Source organism: Fonsecaea nubica (genome assembly GCF_001646965.1).
Source record: "Fonsecaea nubica strain CBS 269.64 chromosome Unknown Scaff26, whole genome shotgun sequence".
Taxonomy (NCBI): Eukaryota; Fungi; Ascomycota; class Eurotiomycetes; order Chaetothyriales; family Herpotrichiellaceae; genus Fonsecaea; species Fonsecaea nubica.
In genome coordinates this window covers 259,385-276,553 of record NW_019173699.1, presented here as the reverse complement: position 1 = coordinate 276,553, position 17,169 = coordinate 259,385, and the positions used below count along the sequence as shown (strand labels likewise).

At 53.1% G+C, this 17,169-nt stretch overlaps 7 protein-coding genes across 7 annotated transcripts; 5 read left to right on the top strand and 2 right to left on the bottom strand.

Moving 5' to 3' along the window:
- Positions 1-34: 34 nt before the first annotated feature.
- AYO20_04853 (hypothetical protein) lies at positions 35-1,000 on the top strand (the record flags this gene model as incomplete). The annotated part of the gene is made up of 1 exon (XM_022643148.1): positions 35-1,000. One exon carries the CDS (start codon positions 35-37, stop codon positions 998-1,000), a length of 966 nt encoding a protein of 321 aa, XP_022500959.1.
- Positions 1,001-4,734: 3,734 nt separating this feature from the next.
- Positions 4,735-7,381, top strand: AYO20_04852 (hypothetical protein; the record flags this gene model as incomplete). The annotated part of the gene is made up of 2 exons (XM_022643147.1): positions 4,735-6,758; positions 6,811-7,381. The coding sequence occupies 2 exons, from the start codon at positions 4,735-4,737 to the stop codon at positions 7,379-7,381; spliced, it is 2,595 nt and encodes an 864-aa protein (XP_022500958.1).
- Positions 7,382-8,477: 1,096 nt separating this feature from the next.
- AYO20_04851 (hypothetical protein) lies at positions 8,478-9,191 on the top strand (the record flags this gene model as incomplete). The annotated part of the gene is made up of 1 exon (XM_022643146.1): positions 8,478-9,191. The coding sequence occupies one exon, from the start codon at positions 8,478-8,480 to the stop codon at positions 9,189-9,191; it is 714 nt and encodes a 237-aa protein (XP_022500957.1).
- A 356-nt stretch (positions 9,192-9,547) lies between these two features.
- On the top strand, positions 9,548-10,505 carry AYO20_04850 (60S ribosomal protein L15; the record flags this gene model as incomplete). The annotated part of the gene is made up of 4 exons (XM_022643145.1): positions 9,548-9,634; positions 9,808-9,964; positions 10,050-10,276; positions 10,365-10,505. 4 exons carry the CDS (start codon positions 9,548-9,550, stop codon positions 10,503-10,505), a joined length of 612 nt encoding a protein of 203 aa, XP_022500956.1.
- A 1,005-nt stretch (positions 10,506-11,510) lies between these two features.
- AYO20_04849 (diphthamide biosynthesis protein 3) lies at positions 11,511-11,873 on the top strand (the record flags this gene model as incomplete). The annotated part of the gene is made up of 1 exon (XM_022643144.1): positions 11,511-11,873. One exon carries the CDS (start codon positions 11,511-11,513, stop codon positions 11,871-11,873), a length of 363 nt encoding a protein of 120 aa, XP_022500955.1.
- A 1,577-nt stretch (positions 11,874-13,450) lies between these two features.
- Positions 13,451-14,845, bottom strand: AYO20_04848 (hypothetical protein; the record flags this gene model as incomplete). The annotated part of the gene is made up of 1 exon (XM_022643143.1): positions 13,451-14,845. The coding sequence occupies one exon, from the start codon at positions 14,843-14,845 to the stop codon at positions 13,451-13,453; it is 1,395 nt and encodes a 464-aa protein (XP_022500954.1).
- A 665-nt stretch (positions 14,846-15,510) lies between these two features.
- On the bottom strand, positions 15,511-16,799 carry AYO20_04847 (hypothetical protein; the record flags this gene model as incomplete). Its single annotated transcript, XM_022643142.1, has 3 exons — positions 15,511-15,775; positions 15,849-16,210; positions 16,266-16,799. The coding sequence occupies 3 exons, from the start codon at positions 16,797-16,799 to the stop codon at positions 15,511-15,513; spliced, it is 1,161 nt and encodes a 386-aa protein (XP_022500953.1).
- Positions 16,800-17,169: the final 370 nt, after the last annotated feature.

Below are 17,169 nucleotides of genomic sequence, written 5' to 3'. Positions count from 1 at the left end.
TTCTCTTTCTCTTGTCTTGTTCCGGCACGATACGATGCGTGGTCTCGTACAGTCCCGGTCGCTGCGTGCTCTGGCCGCTGGCTTGGGGGCAAAGCCGCCATTGAGCGCATCCTGTCAGGCAGCTGCTTGTATCCGCCACGTCCATCACCAGTCGGTTCGCATTCCCCCCATCACCTCGTCACAGTCCCGTCGGCGGCCGATTCTGCGGCCAGGGCAACATCCCACGGCCGCGGCGCCCCGGACAGCGGCGGCGGCGACCCGATCCATCTACATCCAGACACAGCCGACGCCCAATGCCTCGGCGTTGAAGTTCCTCCCAAACCACCCCGTCCTGCCGGAAGGGTTTCCCTCGACGTTTTTGGAATACAACTCTCCGCGGTCGACCGTGTCCGCGCCTCACCCCTCGCCCCTCGCGGCGCGACTGCTCGATATAGACGGAGTCACATCGGTCTTCTACGGTCCAGATTTCATTACGGTGACCAAAGCGGAAGATGTCAACTGGGCGCACATCAAACCCGAGATCTTCGCGTTGATTACCGAAGCAATAACATCAGGCGAGGCACTGGTGAATACTGTGGAGAAATCTACGTCGTCGGAAGACGGGCAAGAAGGTCTCGGCGAGGATTCCTTGGCTCCTAACGACGAGGATGATGAGGTTGTTGCCATGATCAAAGAGCTATTGGAGACACGCATTCGGCCGGCGATCCAAGAGGACGGAGGGGATATTGAGTACCGCGGATTTGAGAATGGGATGGTGAATCTCAAACTGCGGGGAGCATGCCGGACGTGTGACTCGAGTACAGTTACATTGAAGAATGGGATCGAATCGATGCTTATGCACTACATTGAGGAGGTCAAGGGCGTCAACCAGGTCTTGGATGAAGAGGAAGAGATTGCCATGAAGGAGTTTGCCAGGTTTGAGGAGAAGCTCCGACATCAAAAAGGGCCTGATGCGGCTCCTTCGACTGTGGGCAAGGGCAGTCTCGACTTTGCCGCATGAGATTTGGTCGCTTGAGGGTCATCGATCCACACTTTTGTTGAGCGTCGAGCCCTGTTTGTAAAAATCAATTGGTATCTCCTCGGGATTGCCTGATGGATGAGTCCTGGCCTCCCGCGACGTGCGCCTGCTTCTTCCGATTCGCGAAGACAAAAGGATGGCATTCTTTCGCAGATGGAGTCTGTTTCGCAGATGGAGTCTGTTTCGCCGCCGCCTACGATAGAGGGCTCGCAGTATTGTAAGAATCGAGCTTGATTTTGACCACCCTGGTAGGCGACGGCGAGATTGAACCACGATTTCCGAGGTGACGTAGAGGGATCGAGATAAGGCATCTTGGCCGGTGTCAGGGCGGGGGAGGAGGTATGTCAGCTGGACGCGACTGACCCCAGGTGTTTTGAGGCATATGTATCTGGTCTGAGGAGGTTTGAGGATTTCATTCGTCGTGCGGAGGTGGCGCCATGGGTGAGATGGAAATACATGGACATACAAGTAGACGGTAAATGACGAGATGGGCGTGTGGTGGCAACATCTCTTGGGTCATGAGAACCAAGCACGAAGTACAGTACATTGGTGTGGCCCAAGACACAAAATGGTAAAGATCAGGGCGCACATGTTTTGGAGGGTGGAGGTGGATGGTGGAGGGCTGGTTGACGCAAACTGCGTTGGTTGGCTTTCAAGTCTAGGCCAGCAAGGTCAGCCAAAAGGGAATTTCGGATGTTGGGTTATGAGTTTACTTCGTAGTTGCTCGTACTTGGTTTCCCCGCAAAATGCTGAATTGGATTCCGGCGGCTTGATGCATGCCAGGGGTCAATCATGTCCAGATGTAGGTCTATCAGGAAGCATCTCGATCGAGGGCTGTCAAGGCCAACCCGTTCTGGCCAGTGTTGAAGGGGGAGCATCCACTGCATCCACTACCCTGTTCATCAATCACGGCGCCAGCCACTTGTTAGAGGTGATTTGCAGAGGAGGGGAGCCCACCAGGTGTCTTGTAGTAGGAGGGGAGGAGGGGATCCAGTAGTACACAGTGGGTGAATGTGAATGTCAATCACTGCAGGTGTTCATATCCGGGAGCCTGTCTAGTAGTATTGTTGACAATGCGCCTGCTCGACTAAAGGCGTTGTTCAAGTATTGTTGTATTCTTATGCTGGTTACACAACCTCTGTCACTTTCACCAGATCCTGGTAGAGACAGTGTTAGTGGGCGTGGCCAAGTGGGAAGGTGCGTACCTAGTACTACCTAGTACCTGTGGTAGGCGTGGTAAGGGTGCGTGCTGGCGTGGTAGGGCAGGTGGAGGCGGGGTTTGTGAGTCGGTAGCAGTCAATGGGTGATACTCACACACTCGCCCTGAAGCGGAAGTGACAACCTACGTGCCTACCTTGTCCACCTCTACCCACTATTACCACCTCGTAATTACCCTCTGCTTCTCTATGTGCTTCTTGTCACAGCCTGGCCCATGTCATTACCTCTTACTACCATCTGCTTTGCCTTTTGCCTTCTTCCTCACTTGCCCTTGCCCTTGCCCTATTCTCTTGGTTCGCTCGTTGTCCCCTCCTCCTCTTCGCTATTTTGCCTTTTCCAGACTCCCTTCTCGCCCATTCTCCTCTTTGTCCTCCTGGGCCAGACTGCGCAATCCGCCTTCGCAACTGGCCCACCCCCGCTCAGGTCCCGAAAGTCAAAGCTTCTTCGTCTTGTCTCTGACATATTCCGGACCTCTTTACGAGTACCTGGGAAAACAAGGGCATAATCTTGTGGAACCCTTCCATGGGCATTGACGAAACCCTGGCTAGGAAAGAAAAGTTACTTGTACAGCCCGCATCTCATGGCGTGACTGTCCATATTGGGCCAGCCGGGCCTCGGTCTATCTGTCATTCCTTCCAAGGGCTGCTTCAGATTGCAGGCTGCAGGGCTTCAGTTTTCAAGGCTTCTACTTGTGCCTAAGGACATGACGGTCAACCGCGTGGTTGAATTGGCCCATGCCCCCAGATGGCGTCCACTACCGCTTCGACTAAACTTGACTAAGAGAACCGCCTTCGCCGGCCCTCAAGCACAAGCACAAGCACAAGAGCAAGGGCCACACACAGACCTAAACTGTTTTCTCTTCTTCACACCAGAAGCTAGCCACACCTGCCACCCTCTCGGTGCTTCTCTTTGCCTCCTTGTCGTCCTGGCCATGGACTTGTTTTCTTGTTTCTATATACCGAAGGGGGGGCCATGTTGTCTTTTTTCTCTTCGTATACTTCTACTTCTCGTCGACTTCTTGCAGTGTCGCAACCTTCGTGTCACCTGAGCACCGTTACCATTCTGTTTGCTACGTGCTCGGTATTATTGCTATACTGCTTGCCCAACACGTGCTGCCCTACACTTGTTACCCCATCCTGCCCGTAGCTAAAGTATCTGGTCGCCCATTGATCCATTGATCATCGCCCTCGACCAGTCACAGAGAAGAGAAGCAGCCCCAGCAGTCGCCAAACCTCCTCCCCCGCTTGGACCATCAGCAGTTCCCGCCTTTTCGGCCTCCAGACCTTAGCTTTTTTTCCCATTACCCTTCCCCCTTTCCCAAGAAACCTCCCGCTGGCTGGCGCTGGGATCTCTCAGTCCTCGTCCTCGGCCCTTACAAACCCTCGAAACGACACCAAAAACGAAGTGGTCGCGTGAGAAACTAAGCGAAAAGCCTGTTCATCATAATCCGGGGAAGGCGGCACATCTTCTTCTGTTCTCTGTTCTTAGTTGTGAAAAAGGGCCCCCGTTCGTGTCTATTTTCTGTCCATCTCCTCTGCTCTACCTCTCCTCATCTTGTCGGATTCCTCCGCCTTGTTGTTCGTAGTAAGTTCAAAGGGCCCTATTCACTAGCTTCCCTCTTACACACACATACACTCCCTCCCTCTTCCTTCTTACCACAATCCACCCCATCATCCATCACCCATCACCACCAACTGTCAGCCCGCTTCACTCTCCCCCATCTTCCCCAGGCACTCACAATTTCCTCCATCCTTTTCATCCTTTCCGTCCTTCATAAATTGCCTCCATTGCCTGGTGACAAAGCTCTTGTCTGCCTTTGCTCTTGACAGTCCTCCACAATCCTCAAGACAATCACCTGACTCTTCTAGCCACTTGCTCTGGGCGCGGGCCGGTCGTTTGCTGTGAGGGTCCAAATCCCGAACTATTCGCCGACGACCACCACAAACACGACCACCAGATTTTGTCGACCACGCCAGCAGATCCCTCTCCACGATATTCATCAACATTCACACGTCTCTGTTCTCTTCCGGCTTGTCCCAGTAGGTTCCACAGCTCTTCCAAGACGGAGCGTTGGTCCTAAGGCGCGGCCGCGCCCCAACTCAACCATCTCCGTATCCGTACCCCGACATGTTAATTCAGACCCTCAGCCTCTCCATGTCTCTTTCATAGCCACAAGGTGAGTTGGGCTTTTCAGTCTTCATCATTCATCATCAAATTTGGTTTGTGAAACGATCCTGCCCCGTTGGCTGGTGAATCTCTGAATTCCCGTCTCAGCCCTTGTAGGTGAGGACGGCTCGACACTGGAGCTATTCTTCCTCTTCACACATCTCACGTTCCCTTGGAATCAATCGGAATTCTGCTGTACGCCGAGTTCTCCCCTGCTGTCTAATCGCTTTTCTGAATCCCAACATTCCTTGCGACCTTGACAAGCTTGTGCTGACTCGAAACGAGAACAGTGTCAACCCACGTCTAATCTGGCGTTGCCACCCTCACCCATCATGAGTAACACACCCAACAAGTCGGGTCTGACCACTCGCGGGCCTATGCCAGCGTTCGGCAATTTTGGCGCGCACCAGGCATCCGCGTCGCTGCTCCTTCAAAAATCCAATCCAGGCTTGGGCAGGTCAACCCCCGATTCCGAGGCGCTGGCTTCTTCAGACGACGAACCCGACCACGGAAAGACTGGTGGTGGCAGCAACGTCAAGCCCAACCGGAATGTGCGAAGAACTTCCTGGCTAAATGATGTCTCATTGGCGAATGCGAATCGCAAACCCTCCATCACAGGCCCTTACAGCCCTTCCACCTCCCATCCAGGAACTCCTGGAGCAGAACCCTTGCCTTGGGGAAACCCCAACCCCAACGCGACAGGGCCGGGAGCATGGCCCAACTCCGCCACATCGTATCCTTGGCCTACCATTTGGAGTCAGGATGGGCGGAAAGATCCACCATCCCGCCTTCAGGAAGTCCTACCCACGAACGGTGAAGGCGGAATACCATTCTCCATTCCTCTCCAGCCGACGCCAAAGACCTACCGCTCACAATCATATTCAGTGGGCCAGCTCGACACGACTACGGCGCCACCGACTAATCCCATCTCAACCTCAATTGAAGCCACCCGCAGCAGGCTCGGAAGTCAATACCCTTTGCAGAGACGCACCTCGAGAACCAGTGGACTTGGTGTGATGGAGCCCGGCGGGCTGGGCCGACTGCGAGAGGTAGAGGACGATGAGGAGGAGCAGCGAGGCAATATCACTCCCGACGCCATCAGTGCTGAACAGGCTCGTATGATTGAGAGGCTGGAAAAAGAGAATGCTCAGCTTCGTCACGCTGCTCAAAATCGGGATCGTGGTTTCCCGACAACCGCGACGACTCCGGTCCAACCTCCTGGGTTTCGGAATACACGCCTTCGAAGCGCTGTGCCAGAAGAGGCTGAGACTGCGATTGATGATAGAGAAGACCTCGCGGGTTTCCCTGGTCGTGATAGCAACGCCCGTCGCATGAGTGAACAAACCCTCGGGTTCGCTGAAAGACAGCCGCTGTCCCCCGGCGAGAATCGCACCTTTGATGGAATCAAAAAGGCACACTGGCAAACTTCCCTTGGATTTGGCCCAATCCCCGAAGCTCCCCAGAGCCGACGACATTCGTTCGCTGACGTACCAACTCGCCATGGATCCTTCAGCTCGAACGGTGAGCAGATACTGCAAATGTTGCTTTTACAGTTTCCCGGGACTAATTGGTTAGGTCGCGACGACGATGCGACGGCGTATGAAAGCGGATCCCAAGCGTTATCCCAAGGAGATGATCGTAAGTTGGCCCTGGCTTTGACCCTAGCCATGATGCACCCAGATGAGGATCAAATGAATTATACGTACTTACGTGACCGCCACTTTGCAGCTGCCTATTTTAACACGACCGAGTCCACCCGACGTGCTGCTGATGCTCGAGTCCATCAGCACCACCGCGATCCCCAACTTTACGGACAACACCTCGGTGTTGGAGCGTTTATCGAACCGGCGGCCCAACCGCTTTTCATCGTCAACTTCAAGTGTTGTCGCTCAGATGTCTTCTACATCCAAGAGGGGACCGGCCTCCACGTCAATGTCGGTGACCTGGTCATTGTGGAGGCAGATCGAGGCACCGACCTGGGCACGGTTCAACATACGAATGTGACGTGGGAAGACGCTCGCCGTTACAAAGAATATTACGCCGAGGAACATTATAAATGGTTGATGATGTTCTCACTGCAGAGTCGGAATGGCGGGCCCAACGTCGTCAACCCCAACGGCATTCCTGGTCGGCATGGTAGTGCGGTGGGAGGCATGGGCCCTCAAGGCCATCATGGCCCTCACGACTCTGCCGGTCCCGATCTCAAGCCAAAGATGATCAAGCGACTGGCACAGAATCATGAGATTCAAGCCTTAAAGGACAAAGAGGGCAACGAGGCCAAAGCCAAGCGTGTCTGTCAGCAAAAGGTTCTGGAGCACCGACTGAACATGGAGATCCTTGACGCTGAATTCCAGATGTACGTTCTGCAGACCAGACCCTGCCGGCGCCCATCACTAACACCAGATTAGGGACAGCAAGAAGCTCACATTCTACTATTTTGCTGACAATTACATCAACTTCAATCACTTGGTCACTGACCTCTTCAAGATTTACAAGACCCGAATCTGGATGTCCGCCATCAACCCTGCGTCTTTCCAGACCCCGACCGCTTCGCTCGGTATACAGCCTGTTTATAGCACCGCTCCTGGTGATGAGCGCCATCGCAGACGACAGCAACAGACCCAGCAAGCTCCCAATCTCGGTCACCAGGCCGTCACCACGCCATTTGGAGACACCTTTGACGCGGACCGAAACTTCAACAACCATCAGAACCAGGGCATGCGAAACGCCTTTTACAATCAATTCCAGGATGTTGGGGCAGGACCTCAACAGATGCAGCCGGGAGCATCGCCATACGCTCCAGGCATGCAAGGTCAGATGGATCCCTTCATGTCGTTCTACGGTCAACCCTTCCCACCTCTCAACCCCAATGCGCCAAACTTCGCAAGCAGCCGCCCGGACTTTAGAGGAAGAGCACCAAACCCACCTGGCGATGTCAACTGGATGGGACGATTCCAAGGGCTCTCACTCGGTTCCTGAGTTCGGACATGTTTACCTAATGCATACGCATCGGACAACGACACTTGTCTCTCGCGGCTTATTTCGGACGAATTTTTGCATATGATGACCGGATGACAAAACGTAGAACTGGGTGTTCAGCACAAGACGAGGTTCAAGGAATTTCACGGAAGGCAACTAGACCTGCACTTTGGGAGGGGGAGGAAACTGGCTGAAAGATTAAGACTTGCTGATGAACGGGTTTTTGTGCTGGGACACGCATAGCACTCGATTCTGTTGGATCGCGAGCAGAAAGATTTGCTTTGACATCAAAAATTGTTGGGTAGGCTGGATTGGATCAAAGACCATTCGAAAATCAGATTGTTTTATGGGATTGCTGGATACAGAAAGATGAGCTAATATCGAAAAGGGAAGAGACGAAACGCATACAGGGAGGGAGATGGTGCTTGCGAGATCAAAGTCGAGATCGGGCTGAGGACCAAATGAGCTGAGTGTCAACTACTGGAGGGTACATGTTCACATTGCAGGCTGGCTTGTGTATTATACCGACACCAGAGTGCTTTACAGATAAGGACAACATGATGGAGCTTGATAATTGAAATACCTGGAACAGTCAGATAACAAGGGGTTGTTGCTGTACGCGGCAGTTGCCTTGGTGTTTCTTTCGAGCCCAATTTCTCACCTAAAGCCGGATCTGCTGTTGACTTTGCCTTCGCCTCAACTCACCATCGCTCCTGTTACTACCTCGACTTTGCAGCGTTATCGTGGCGCAGAACTCTCAACGATTACCGAACATCTCCTGAATTAAGTGGCTATGTCAGGTAGTGCAAATTCAGGTGTGTCCAATGCTGAAGTTCCGTCACAAGCACGCGGTCCCTGACACTGCACAGCTCGGTCCAAGTCTCATCAAAGCTCACGCAGAACCAGCTCCAAGCCCGATCACAAAACAGTAAAGTTCGACAATGAGGTAGTACTGTCGTCAGAGGATGAGGCGTCGATGGAGGAGAACAAAGAACATGGTGATAACGGCGCAGCGAATCTGCCGTAAGTGAGTGGGAGGTCCCGCGTTTGGCTTGCGCCGTGTCAAATAACCAGGGACAGGTTCGACCAAGAGAAAATGGACCAAATCTTGGGAAAGCTCAAGAAAGCCGACCCGTGGCCTCGACAATTTGGGGATGTGATCCAAGAGAAGGAGTCCTCCCTTGTCAAGAAACTAAGGGAGATCAAGGAGAAGAAGTCGGCGTTCACATCTCATCTTGTGTCGAGAGCCTCCGCTAACGGTCTCAGCGCCCTGGACAAGCATTCATTCGATGCAGAAATTACGCCGCTTCTGAGTTCTGCACTTGGAAGCTTCGCCAGCGGCGTGACCAAGGATCCTACATCTTTGGCTTTGCCAATTCCTGTTCAATTTCTGGGAGCCGAAGGCCAGATGTTTTGCGATGCAATGGTCGCTCTCATGAAGCAATCAGGCGCCCTCATAATTACTTACGACGAGCTTGCGGCCCGACCATCCCATACATCCCGTCTTGAAGAGATCCGGACGTCCTTTGACAAGGACAAAGGGGTTGGCGTGGGCACCATCGAAGCCGGCAAGAAGGTCATAGGCATGGAGATTGAGAGACTTCTGGCCGATGACCTTCACGAGGTGAGGGATCTGCAGGGTATTACGGCCGAGGAGGAACAAAAGGGCAGGATGCTTTTATCACATGGGGCAGATCACAAAGAGGCTGTTTCGAAGCAGACGCCAGGATGGGGGAATATTGCCCGGGACACGGAGATGGCGATTGAGGGGCTTTGCTTTGCGGGACAAGGGCAGGCGGTCAAGCGTTGATTCTGCATCTTGTGACTACTGTGGTACGAAGGTCTACCAGCAATTGCCTAGCAAGAATGTAATTATCAAAGAGCAGAGTTGCTTCTATGGCATCGTACATGGAGTAAGTGATGGTACTAGGGGAGTACCGAAGTCGACCTCTGATTGGTGGATGCGAATGCCAAGATTACAGATTTGCCAAGCCTGCGCACGAAACTTGGCCGTCGAAAATGAGAGCCAACCTAGTACCTTGTACTCAATTCTCAATTTCCAGCCGGTCTCTTTTTCACCACAACCGTCCTTTGCGAGGCGCAACAGTCAAGGTAATAGAGAGTCGTCCATGGTCAGCGATATCAATAACTAACGAATACTGTCAGATGGGTGCCCTCAAATACGTCGAAGAACTTCAGAAGAAGAAGCAGTCCGATGTCCTTCGATTCCTTCTCCGAGTCCGCTGCTGGGAGGTAAGAGACTCCCCGAGATGACAATGGAACAGACAAGAGGTTTTGTGAGAGGGGAAAAAATATACCACCGACCTCTTTGGGCTGTTTTCCATTCTCTTGTGGCACAATCTCATTTCAGAGATGTGTCTTGCTATACACTCGTTGAACATGTGAGCTGAGAGTGCAAAATATAGCTCCGACAATTGAACGTCATCCACCGCGCCTCCCGTCCTTCTCGACCTGACAAGGCCCGTCGCTTGGGATACAAGGCCAAGCAAGGCTATGTCATCTACCGCATTCGTGTGCGCCGCGGTGGTCGCAAGCGGCCAGTGCCCAAGGGTGCTACATATGGTGAGTGAAGACCGTGGTTCTACAGAGCCACACCAAAGCCCTCGTGGAGCAGCCACATTCTGACCGAAGGGCATCAATCATGCAGGCAAACCCACCAACCAGGGTGTGAACCAACTCAAGTACCAACGATCTCTGCGCTCCACGGCCGAAGAGCGAGTCGGTCGCCGCTGCGCCAACCTCCGCGTCCTCAACTCGTACTGGATCAACCAGGATTCGACCTACAAGTACTACGAAGTTATTCTCGTGGACCCCAGCCACAAGGCCATCCGCCGCGACCCCCGGATCAACTGGATTGTGAACGCCGTTCACAAGGTGAGTGACTCTTACATATCTCTTCCCTTGATAGGGACATTCGTCCCTTTCAATGACTGTTGTCGGGCTAACTTTTGGGGGAAACTAGCACCGCGAATCCCGAGGTCTCACCGCCACCGGCAAGAAATCTCGCGGCTTGGGCAAGGGACACGGCTACACCAAGACCACTTCGGGACGGAGAAAGACATGGAAGAGACACAACACCTTGTCGCTCTGGAGATACCGCTGAAGGAGGTCTGTCGGGACTTCTTGACACGATGGTTGACACGACGGGTTTGTGTTGGGGTATGCGCCGTGTGTTCACGACATGGGTATCAAAGTTTCTTGAGCGGCGAAAAGGAAAAGTTGAGGAGAATATGCTGCAGATGACGACCACGGACTTTTTAGGCTCTTTGCAATGGGTCTAGTCCTGATTTGCCTGATTTGAAATGGGAACCTCTGTCAAAAAGCCTTGAGCATGACTCCGAGTATGGATGCGAATTCAACCTTGCAGAGAAGGGATTCGCGGACGTACTACTGGCAGGGAGAAAGCTTTCTCTAGAATCTCGTTTGCATGCGCGCACGCCATGCCACGCATGGATGGACGGATGGTTGTGAAGAATGAGTCTCTTTTTCGAAATAACCTAAGCGAGTGAATGGGCATAGAAAAATTACGGCATTGACACTGACATTGCCTTGCAAACGAAACTACCTCGTTTCTTCCACAATCTTTTTTGGTAGAGATTTCGTGACCCACATCTTTGTTTGTGCACCTGCAAAATACTTTCCCCCGCAATTTTTTCATTCCCCGCAGTCTTTTGCGCCGTGCTTTTTTTTTGGTCGGACAAGTGACTGTGGCGATTCACTCATCTAGATAAAAACACTAGATTCTCTCCTCGCAGGTGTTTTGTATCCGACTACTACCTTAACCAGCCACCTTCTGGCAAGCAGCCCATCGGCCCGCTGCGGTATCTCTTGATCTCTTGATCCCTTCGAGAATCCGCAGGGCCAGTCATAGTCGATCCCAGAATACCAGAGTCGGCTCGCCCGGACAGACAGACAAACCAGTTGAAAGAATACTACCCTACATTTCCCAGGCCTCAAAACTGCGAAACTACCACCTCAGACCTCGACCTCAGTCTTGGTCTCGTTCTCGTTCTCCCGTCTCCTAGAAACTTGCTCTTGTCATCGACCTCTATCGCCTGGCCTGTCTATCCTACACCCTCCATCCTCTTTGCCAATATTACTGTTCAACATGCCCTCAACCACAACCACCGCCGCCGCCTCCTCCCTCACCACCCTCAACCTCACCGGCTCTTCCTCCTCCGCCAAAGATGCCGAAGACCTCGACATGTACGACGAAATCGAGATCGAGGACATGACCTACGACCCGACCCTGCAGATCTACCACTACCCGTGTCCCTGCGGCGACCGGTTCGAGATTTCTCTCGGCAGTCTGAAAGAGGGCGAGGACGTCGCCGTCTGTCCGAGCTGTAGTTTGATGGTGAGGGTCATCTTTGATCTGGAGGATTTGGTTGACGAGGAAGAGGAGGGTTCGGACGAAGAGGAGGAAGGGAATGGAGAGGAAGAGGAGAAGAAGGAGAAAGAAGAGAAATGAGAAACGCACGCATCTGGCGCACCCACGATGTCGCATCACTCATTCTCGCAATCCAGTCACTACTGAGGGACACCCATCGGGACGCTGAGCCATGGTAGCTCTGAGGGTTCGCGGATATGATTCCTCCATTCATAACCTTCACCTTTGACCATGAAGGACCATGACGGACCTTGGGAGGAAACCACCGAACCATAACCACTTCCTTCCTCTAGCGCTTTCTGGACGATACGTACCTCATCCGGCCTAGCCCGGCGACGAGACATGTTCGTATTCATGTTCATGTTGCGCGCTTTGGAAATTGTGGAGGCAAAGGCCTCATGCCTCTCTCCTTCCATACCATCACAGTCGAGGGTTCGAGGCCTCGAGGGCCCGCTCCGTTGAGCCACGACAAAGAACCCCGTCGAACTGGTCCCGGCCCCGCAAAGGTATATCGTGTATTGTTCTCGAGTGTCGTCGCCCCGACTGGGCTGGGTTGTGCCGTTATTTCAATCTCCAGCCAAGTCCAAGTCAGGGAGACAGGTTCTTCAGCTTGGTTCTTTCCGACTTGGAAGACTGGATGCAGATACAGACCGACTGAGACTGAGACTGAGACTGAGACCTTCGAGGGAATCAAGAGCAGAGCAGAGGAGAGGGGCAGTTGCAATACCGACAACTGTGCACCTCATCCCCTCGCCTATTTATCGTAAAGGTGATGGAGTGTTGAGAATACCAATGCCACGCAAGTGGACGCAGAGAAGGAGAGGAAGAAGAATGATACCACCGGTCACTCTCAAAGGATATCGCTTGAGAAAGAACATAATGTGGCCTGGTGGACTTTAAACTTGGGCCAGTGATCAGGTCGGTTTTAATACAGCTGGAAATCAACCCCGGCTTTCTTGTGGTATCTAGGGTCGCTGTTCAGATACCCAGTCAGCCAGTCAGTCGGACAGACAATTAGACAGATGGTCTCTGCGTCGTTCCCCAGTGACGATCCACGAGCAGAGAGGATAATCATAACAGAAAAGCCAATGAGCAACGAATACGCATTGCTGCATCGCTGTCTACCTACAGAGGAGCACATGCACACGAGGGAGAAGTCGTCTGACCAACATGCTGAGCATACACGATAGTCAACGTTAGGAACATATGACCAAGCTGTCCTCAACTTCTGCTGTTTAAGCCGGGATCGGGAAAATGTGTTAAAATATACATACCATGTGTACCACATCTCTGTGCCTTGATGATTGTCTGATTCTCGATCCTTGATCACCGAGTAACGCTCACTGTCTCCCACATGGAGTTACCTATAGCTTGTTCCCTGACCGAGGGAACGTAGTCTGTTCGACGCGTATATCCCCCGTAGGAACCTGGTTTTGAATACCTGTCCTTCTTCTCCATCCGCCCTTTTCCCTCGCCTTGCTCTTCCGACGACGTGACTAGACTTACATAGATCCAAGTCGATCCAGTTCATCTCAAAATCCAAACCTACCCAGTTTGGGATCTCCTCTCGAGCAAGTAAGTCTACCGGGAGAAAAGACCATACTCCTTCCTCGGCGGGTTTGATCATCCACGTCGATCATTCTTCTCCTCCGTCTTCTTCAGAGATCCCGAGTCTCATCTCGGTCTTGAAACACCTTCTCCGCAACGGGAGGGTACTCGAGCCCCCAGCCCGGAGTGCCCGAGGGTACGGCGCCCATCTTGCAGATCCGGATGCTGCGGATCGAGATATTCTCGGCCCAGATGAAGGGCGCCGCCACCGCCGGACCAGAAGGAACTGGTGTTGACGGTGCTCCTTCTGGACGACTCGTAGCATCCGTAACGGCGTCTCGTCCCTGGTTAAACAGCCTCAGAAGCTCCCGCGCGTCGACGTTCCCGTCGTCTCCACCTCGACTCTTCCCTTTCCATTTCCCACTCCCACTCCGGCCCTTCCCTCTCCCTTTAGCCTTTACGTATATCAGATTCGCGACCGTGGCGTGCAGAACCAGAGGTCGCGTCTCGGTGATGAGGCCCGCGTCCCGGAAGATGTCGCGCACCATGTTTCCGAATCTCTGTAGGCGGTCTGTGGGGTCGTGAGGGTGCGCGTAGAAAACCCGGGCGGAGCGGGCAGAGGGGAACGTGCCCAGGGAGGTCAGGGAGATGGTTATCGGTGGTGGCTGAATGTCTGGAGCTCTAGATTCGTTTTGGGAGAATGCTGGAGTGGTAGAGACGTGTGGTGGGGAGATTTCTCTCGTTAGGGATTGGATTGTTTGGAGTGGTGAAGATAACGCTGCGCCGGCTTCTTTTGCTGCCACATGCAGGTTGCCCTTCTCTTCGGGTTCGTGGTCTGCATCTTTAGCTCTGACAGACCGACTTTCGTTCTGCGTCTGCCCTGTTGAGGATGATCGGATCTCCCCGGCTGCGTCAACGGCTTTTCTTTTTGGCCGTATCTGATGCTTCCCCTGCCCGGATTTCCTCGTCTCGTCTCCTTCACCGAGCTCCGCTCGCCTGAGCAAATCCAGGTAATCAATCTGCTGAAGCACGGCCACAGCGTTGTCCAGATCCTCCGCGCTGGGGAGGTGCATAACCCCGAGAGTCAAATGAAACGTCCCAGGCGGGCGATGCGCCGACTCGGGAATGATTCTCAATGCCTGATCTGCATCTCGACCCCGTGTTTCGTTCCCGGCTTGCTCTGGTGTCGTGGAGTCCGGGTCGAGCTCCTGCCCCTCATAACCTCTCTCGGGAGTCGTATCACGCTCTGCAGAAGGTAAAGGCGTGGTGAGCGATCTGAAGTGTGCCAGGGATCTGGAGAGCTGGGAGACTGATTCGTCGCTGACAAGCGGGAAACAGACAAAGTGGGTGGGACGGTTATTTTGCGGGAACTTTGTGCTTCGCTTTTCTAGAGATGTCGTCTTCAAAACCGCCGAGTCCCGTGGTGTAGATGCTGGGTGACTTCGTTGATCTCGCGGGTGCTCTTGTCCGGCCAGAGGTTTTGCCAGTGGCGTCGTGGAAGTCATGTTGCGGGCGAACCGTGATGAGGCTGACCAAGTGGTAGAATCGAATCTACCAGACTCTACTATGCTTCGGCGGTGTAATCTCCGGAGAAAGAGGCTGGTGCGCATTGACACTGTCAGCCATCAGACGGTGATCCCGTCAACTGAAGCGTATTCGCTGCACTTGCACCATACCGCCGTGATCAGATCTGTGGTATGGGGATGTATTGTGCAGAGTGAGAAGAGCGGCGAGATTCCAAAGTAAAGTATTCAGAGAGGGCACCGGCAAGCAGAGATAATTTGCTGGTTGGGCTGAGTGGTGATGTATTTGTAGGCAGACAAACCAGGGATATTGGGTGCACGAGGCAGAACCAATCAGACCGAACGTCGGGGTTTAAGGTTAACGATTATGCTTGATTGGCCCTGAGGCTGCAGCCTCGTCAGCCTCGCCTCGAGACACGAGACAGAAGGGATATTTCTCATGCTCCAAGATATCATCTGAAAGACAATACGCCTAGGCTGTCGGAGAGATCTCCATCGGTGAGATTTGCAGATGGGAATTTCTCTGCAAGAGTAAAAACAAACTCCTGGATAGCAACGATAGCGGTTGTCAGGAGAGCTTATGCGCCTAGCCTCCAACGTTTCAAGGGCATCATAATCGTCGTGTATCTCGCCTTGAAGCTCCGTTTCTAGTGCGGGACAGCGAGAAGTACAACGCTGGCGACGACGAGCTGCCCAAACGCGAACGGCATATTCCAATGTCCTCCCATACCACCCCACAGTGCGACGCAAAGCCACACGACGGCGAACACCAGCCAACACCAAGCGGCTCGTGGTGCCAGCTCATATTTCAGCCGATCCATCTGCCATCCCACCGTGTACATCAGGCCACAAAACTCGTTGGTCCGGTCAAATGGCTGATCATCAAGAGAATCCATGACGCCGTATGGTCCACTGTAGGCGCCCGAAAATAACTTAGCTGGTTTCCAAAAGTATCACTGCCCTCGAGCAGCCGTAGCAGACTCACTTGAATTCGTATATCCATTCCGACCCAGCCATTCCTTCGAGTAGTCCCAGTCCATTCGCCTTCTGGGGGTCCCGCCCACACTTTGTTAGAAGATCGAGCATTCGAAGCTTCTTCTTGAGAAGCCTGGCATCGCGAATGCGGTCTTTGACGCACTTCCAGTCCTCACCAGCATCCATTAGACCGGTACAGTATCTGCTATGTTCGTCCCCGCAACAGATATCGCCCGAGGCATCTTCACACTCAAGAACACCTGCGACCATGGAGATGGTGCTATCTAGACCTTCTTCAATCGTTTTCAGGTCCCAGGGGTTCACGATGATTGAGAACACCTTGTCCTTCTGGACAACTCCAGTAACTTCAAACTGTAGAGCTGTAAGTAAGACCAAGCATCATGAACACCTTTGAGCAGCGACGCACTTTGACTTCTTCAACCTTTGTAATTCCGTAGTATGGAAGCCACTTCTTCCAAGTACCCTGTTGCTTCAGACATTCTTGTTGGAGCCTCTCAAAAACTGCAGCGTCACTCTCGTCTGTCTCGTCTGCAGTGTCGCTCTCCGTCTGGGCCTCTTCCGATCCTGCATCACCAACATCTGGTTCTTGTGCATCATCTTCGAAGATTACAGGAGTGGCAAAGGGTCGGCCGTATTGAATCGGTTTGAGGCAGGGTACAGCAATGGCAAACGCGCCGTCTCTGTTCCTCATGCATAAAAAGCAGCACTGTTTTGTTCTTCGATTTTTGAGGGGAATTCTCAGAGTCGACGGTCGTGTGGCGCCGTCCGGCGATCTCGCATTCATGTCTTCGGTTGGTGCATCGTTTCTGGCTCGCTTTGCTAGCAGTCGAAACCAGACACTCCATCTCCTGCCGACCGAGACAACTCGAGACTGTCCCCCTTGTCGCTCTAAATCGGGCTGGTCGAGGCCCCGTTGGTTACTGTAAGTTTGAGACGTCATTGGCGCGGAATTGGTGGTCAGAGACGTATCTGCTTCAAGATGCGTGTAGGTGAGGACTTCATATATGTATAAGTATGAGGCTGCACCTCTAGGTGATGATGGTAGGAGTTCACAGCCCCGACCATGCCTTTCGCGAGTGCGTGAGGCTCACTGCTGCTCGGAGTGCACTAGAAACACTGTCCGCGAATGAGATTCCGTAGACGCTCAGCCTCTCATGCATGCAATGTAATTGCCCGGCTTTGACCAGGGACCGCAGCAATGCCGCCTCGCTGGGCTAAACTTGGCCTTGCATTGTGTTTGCCTCGTCCCAAGTAGTGCGAAGTTCAACTTGAGGTTAGTAAGCATACCGTTAGTGATGAATATCACTAGC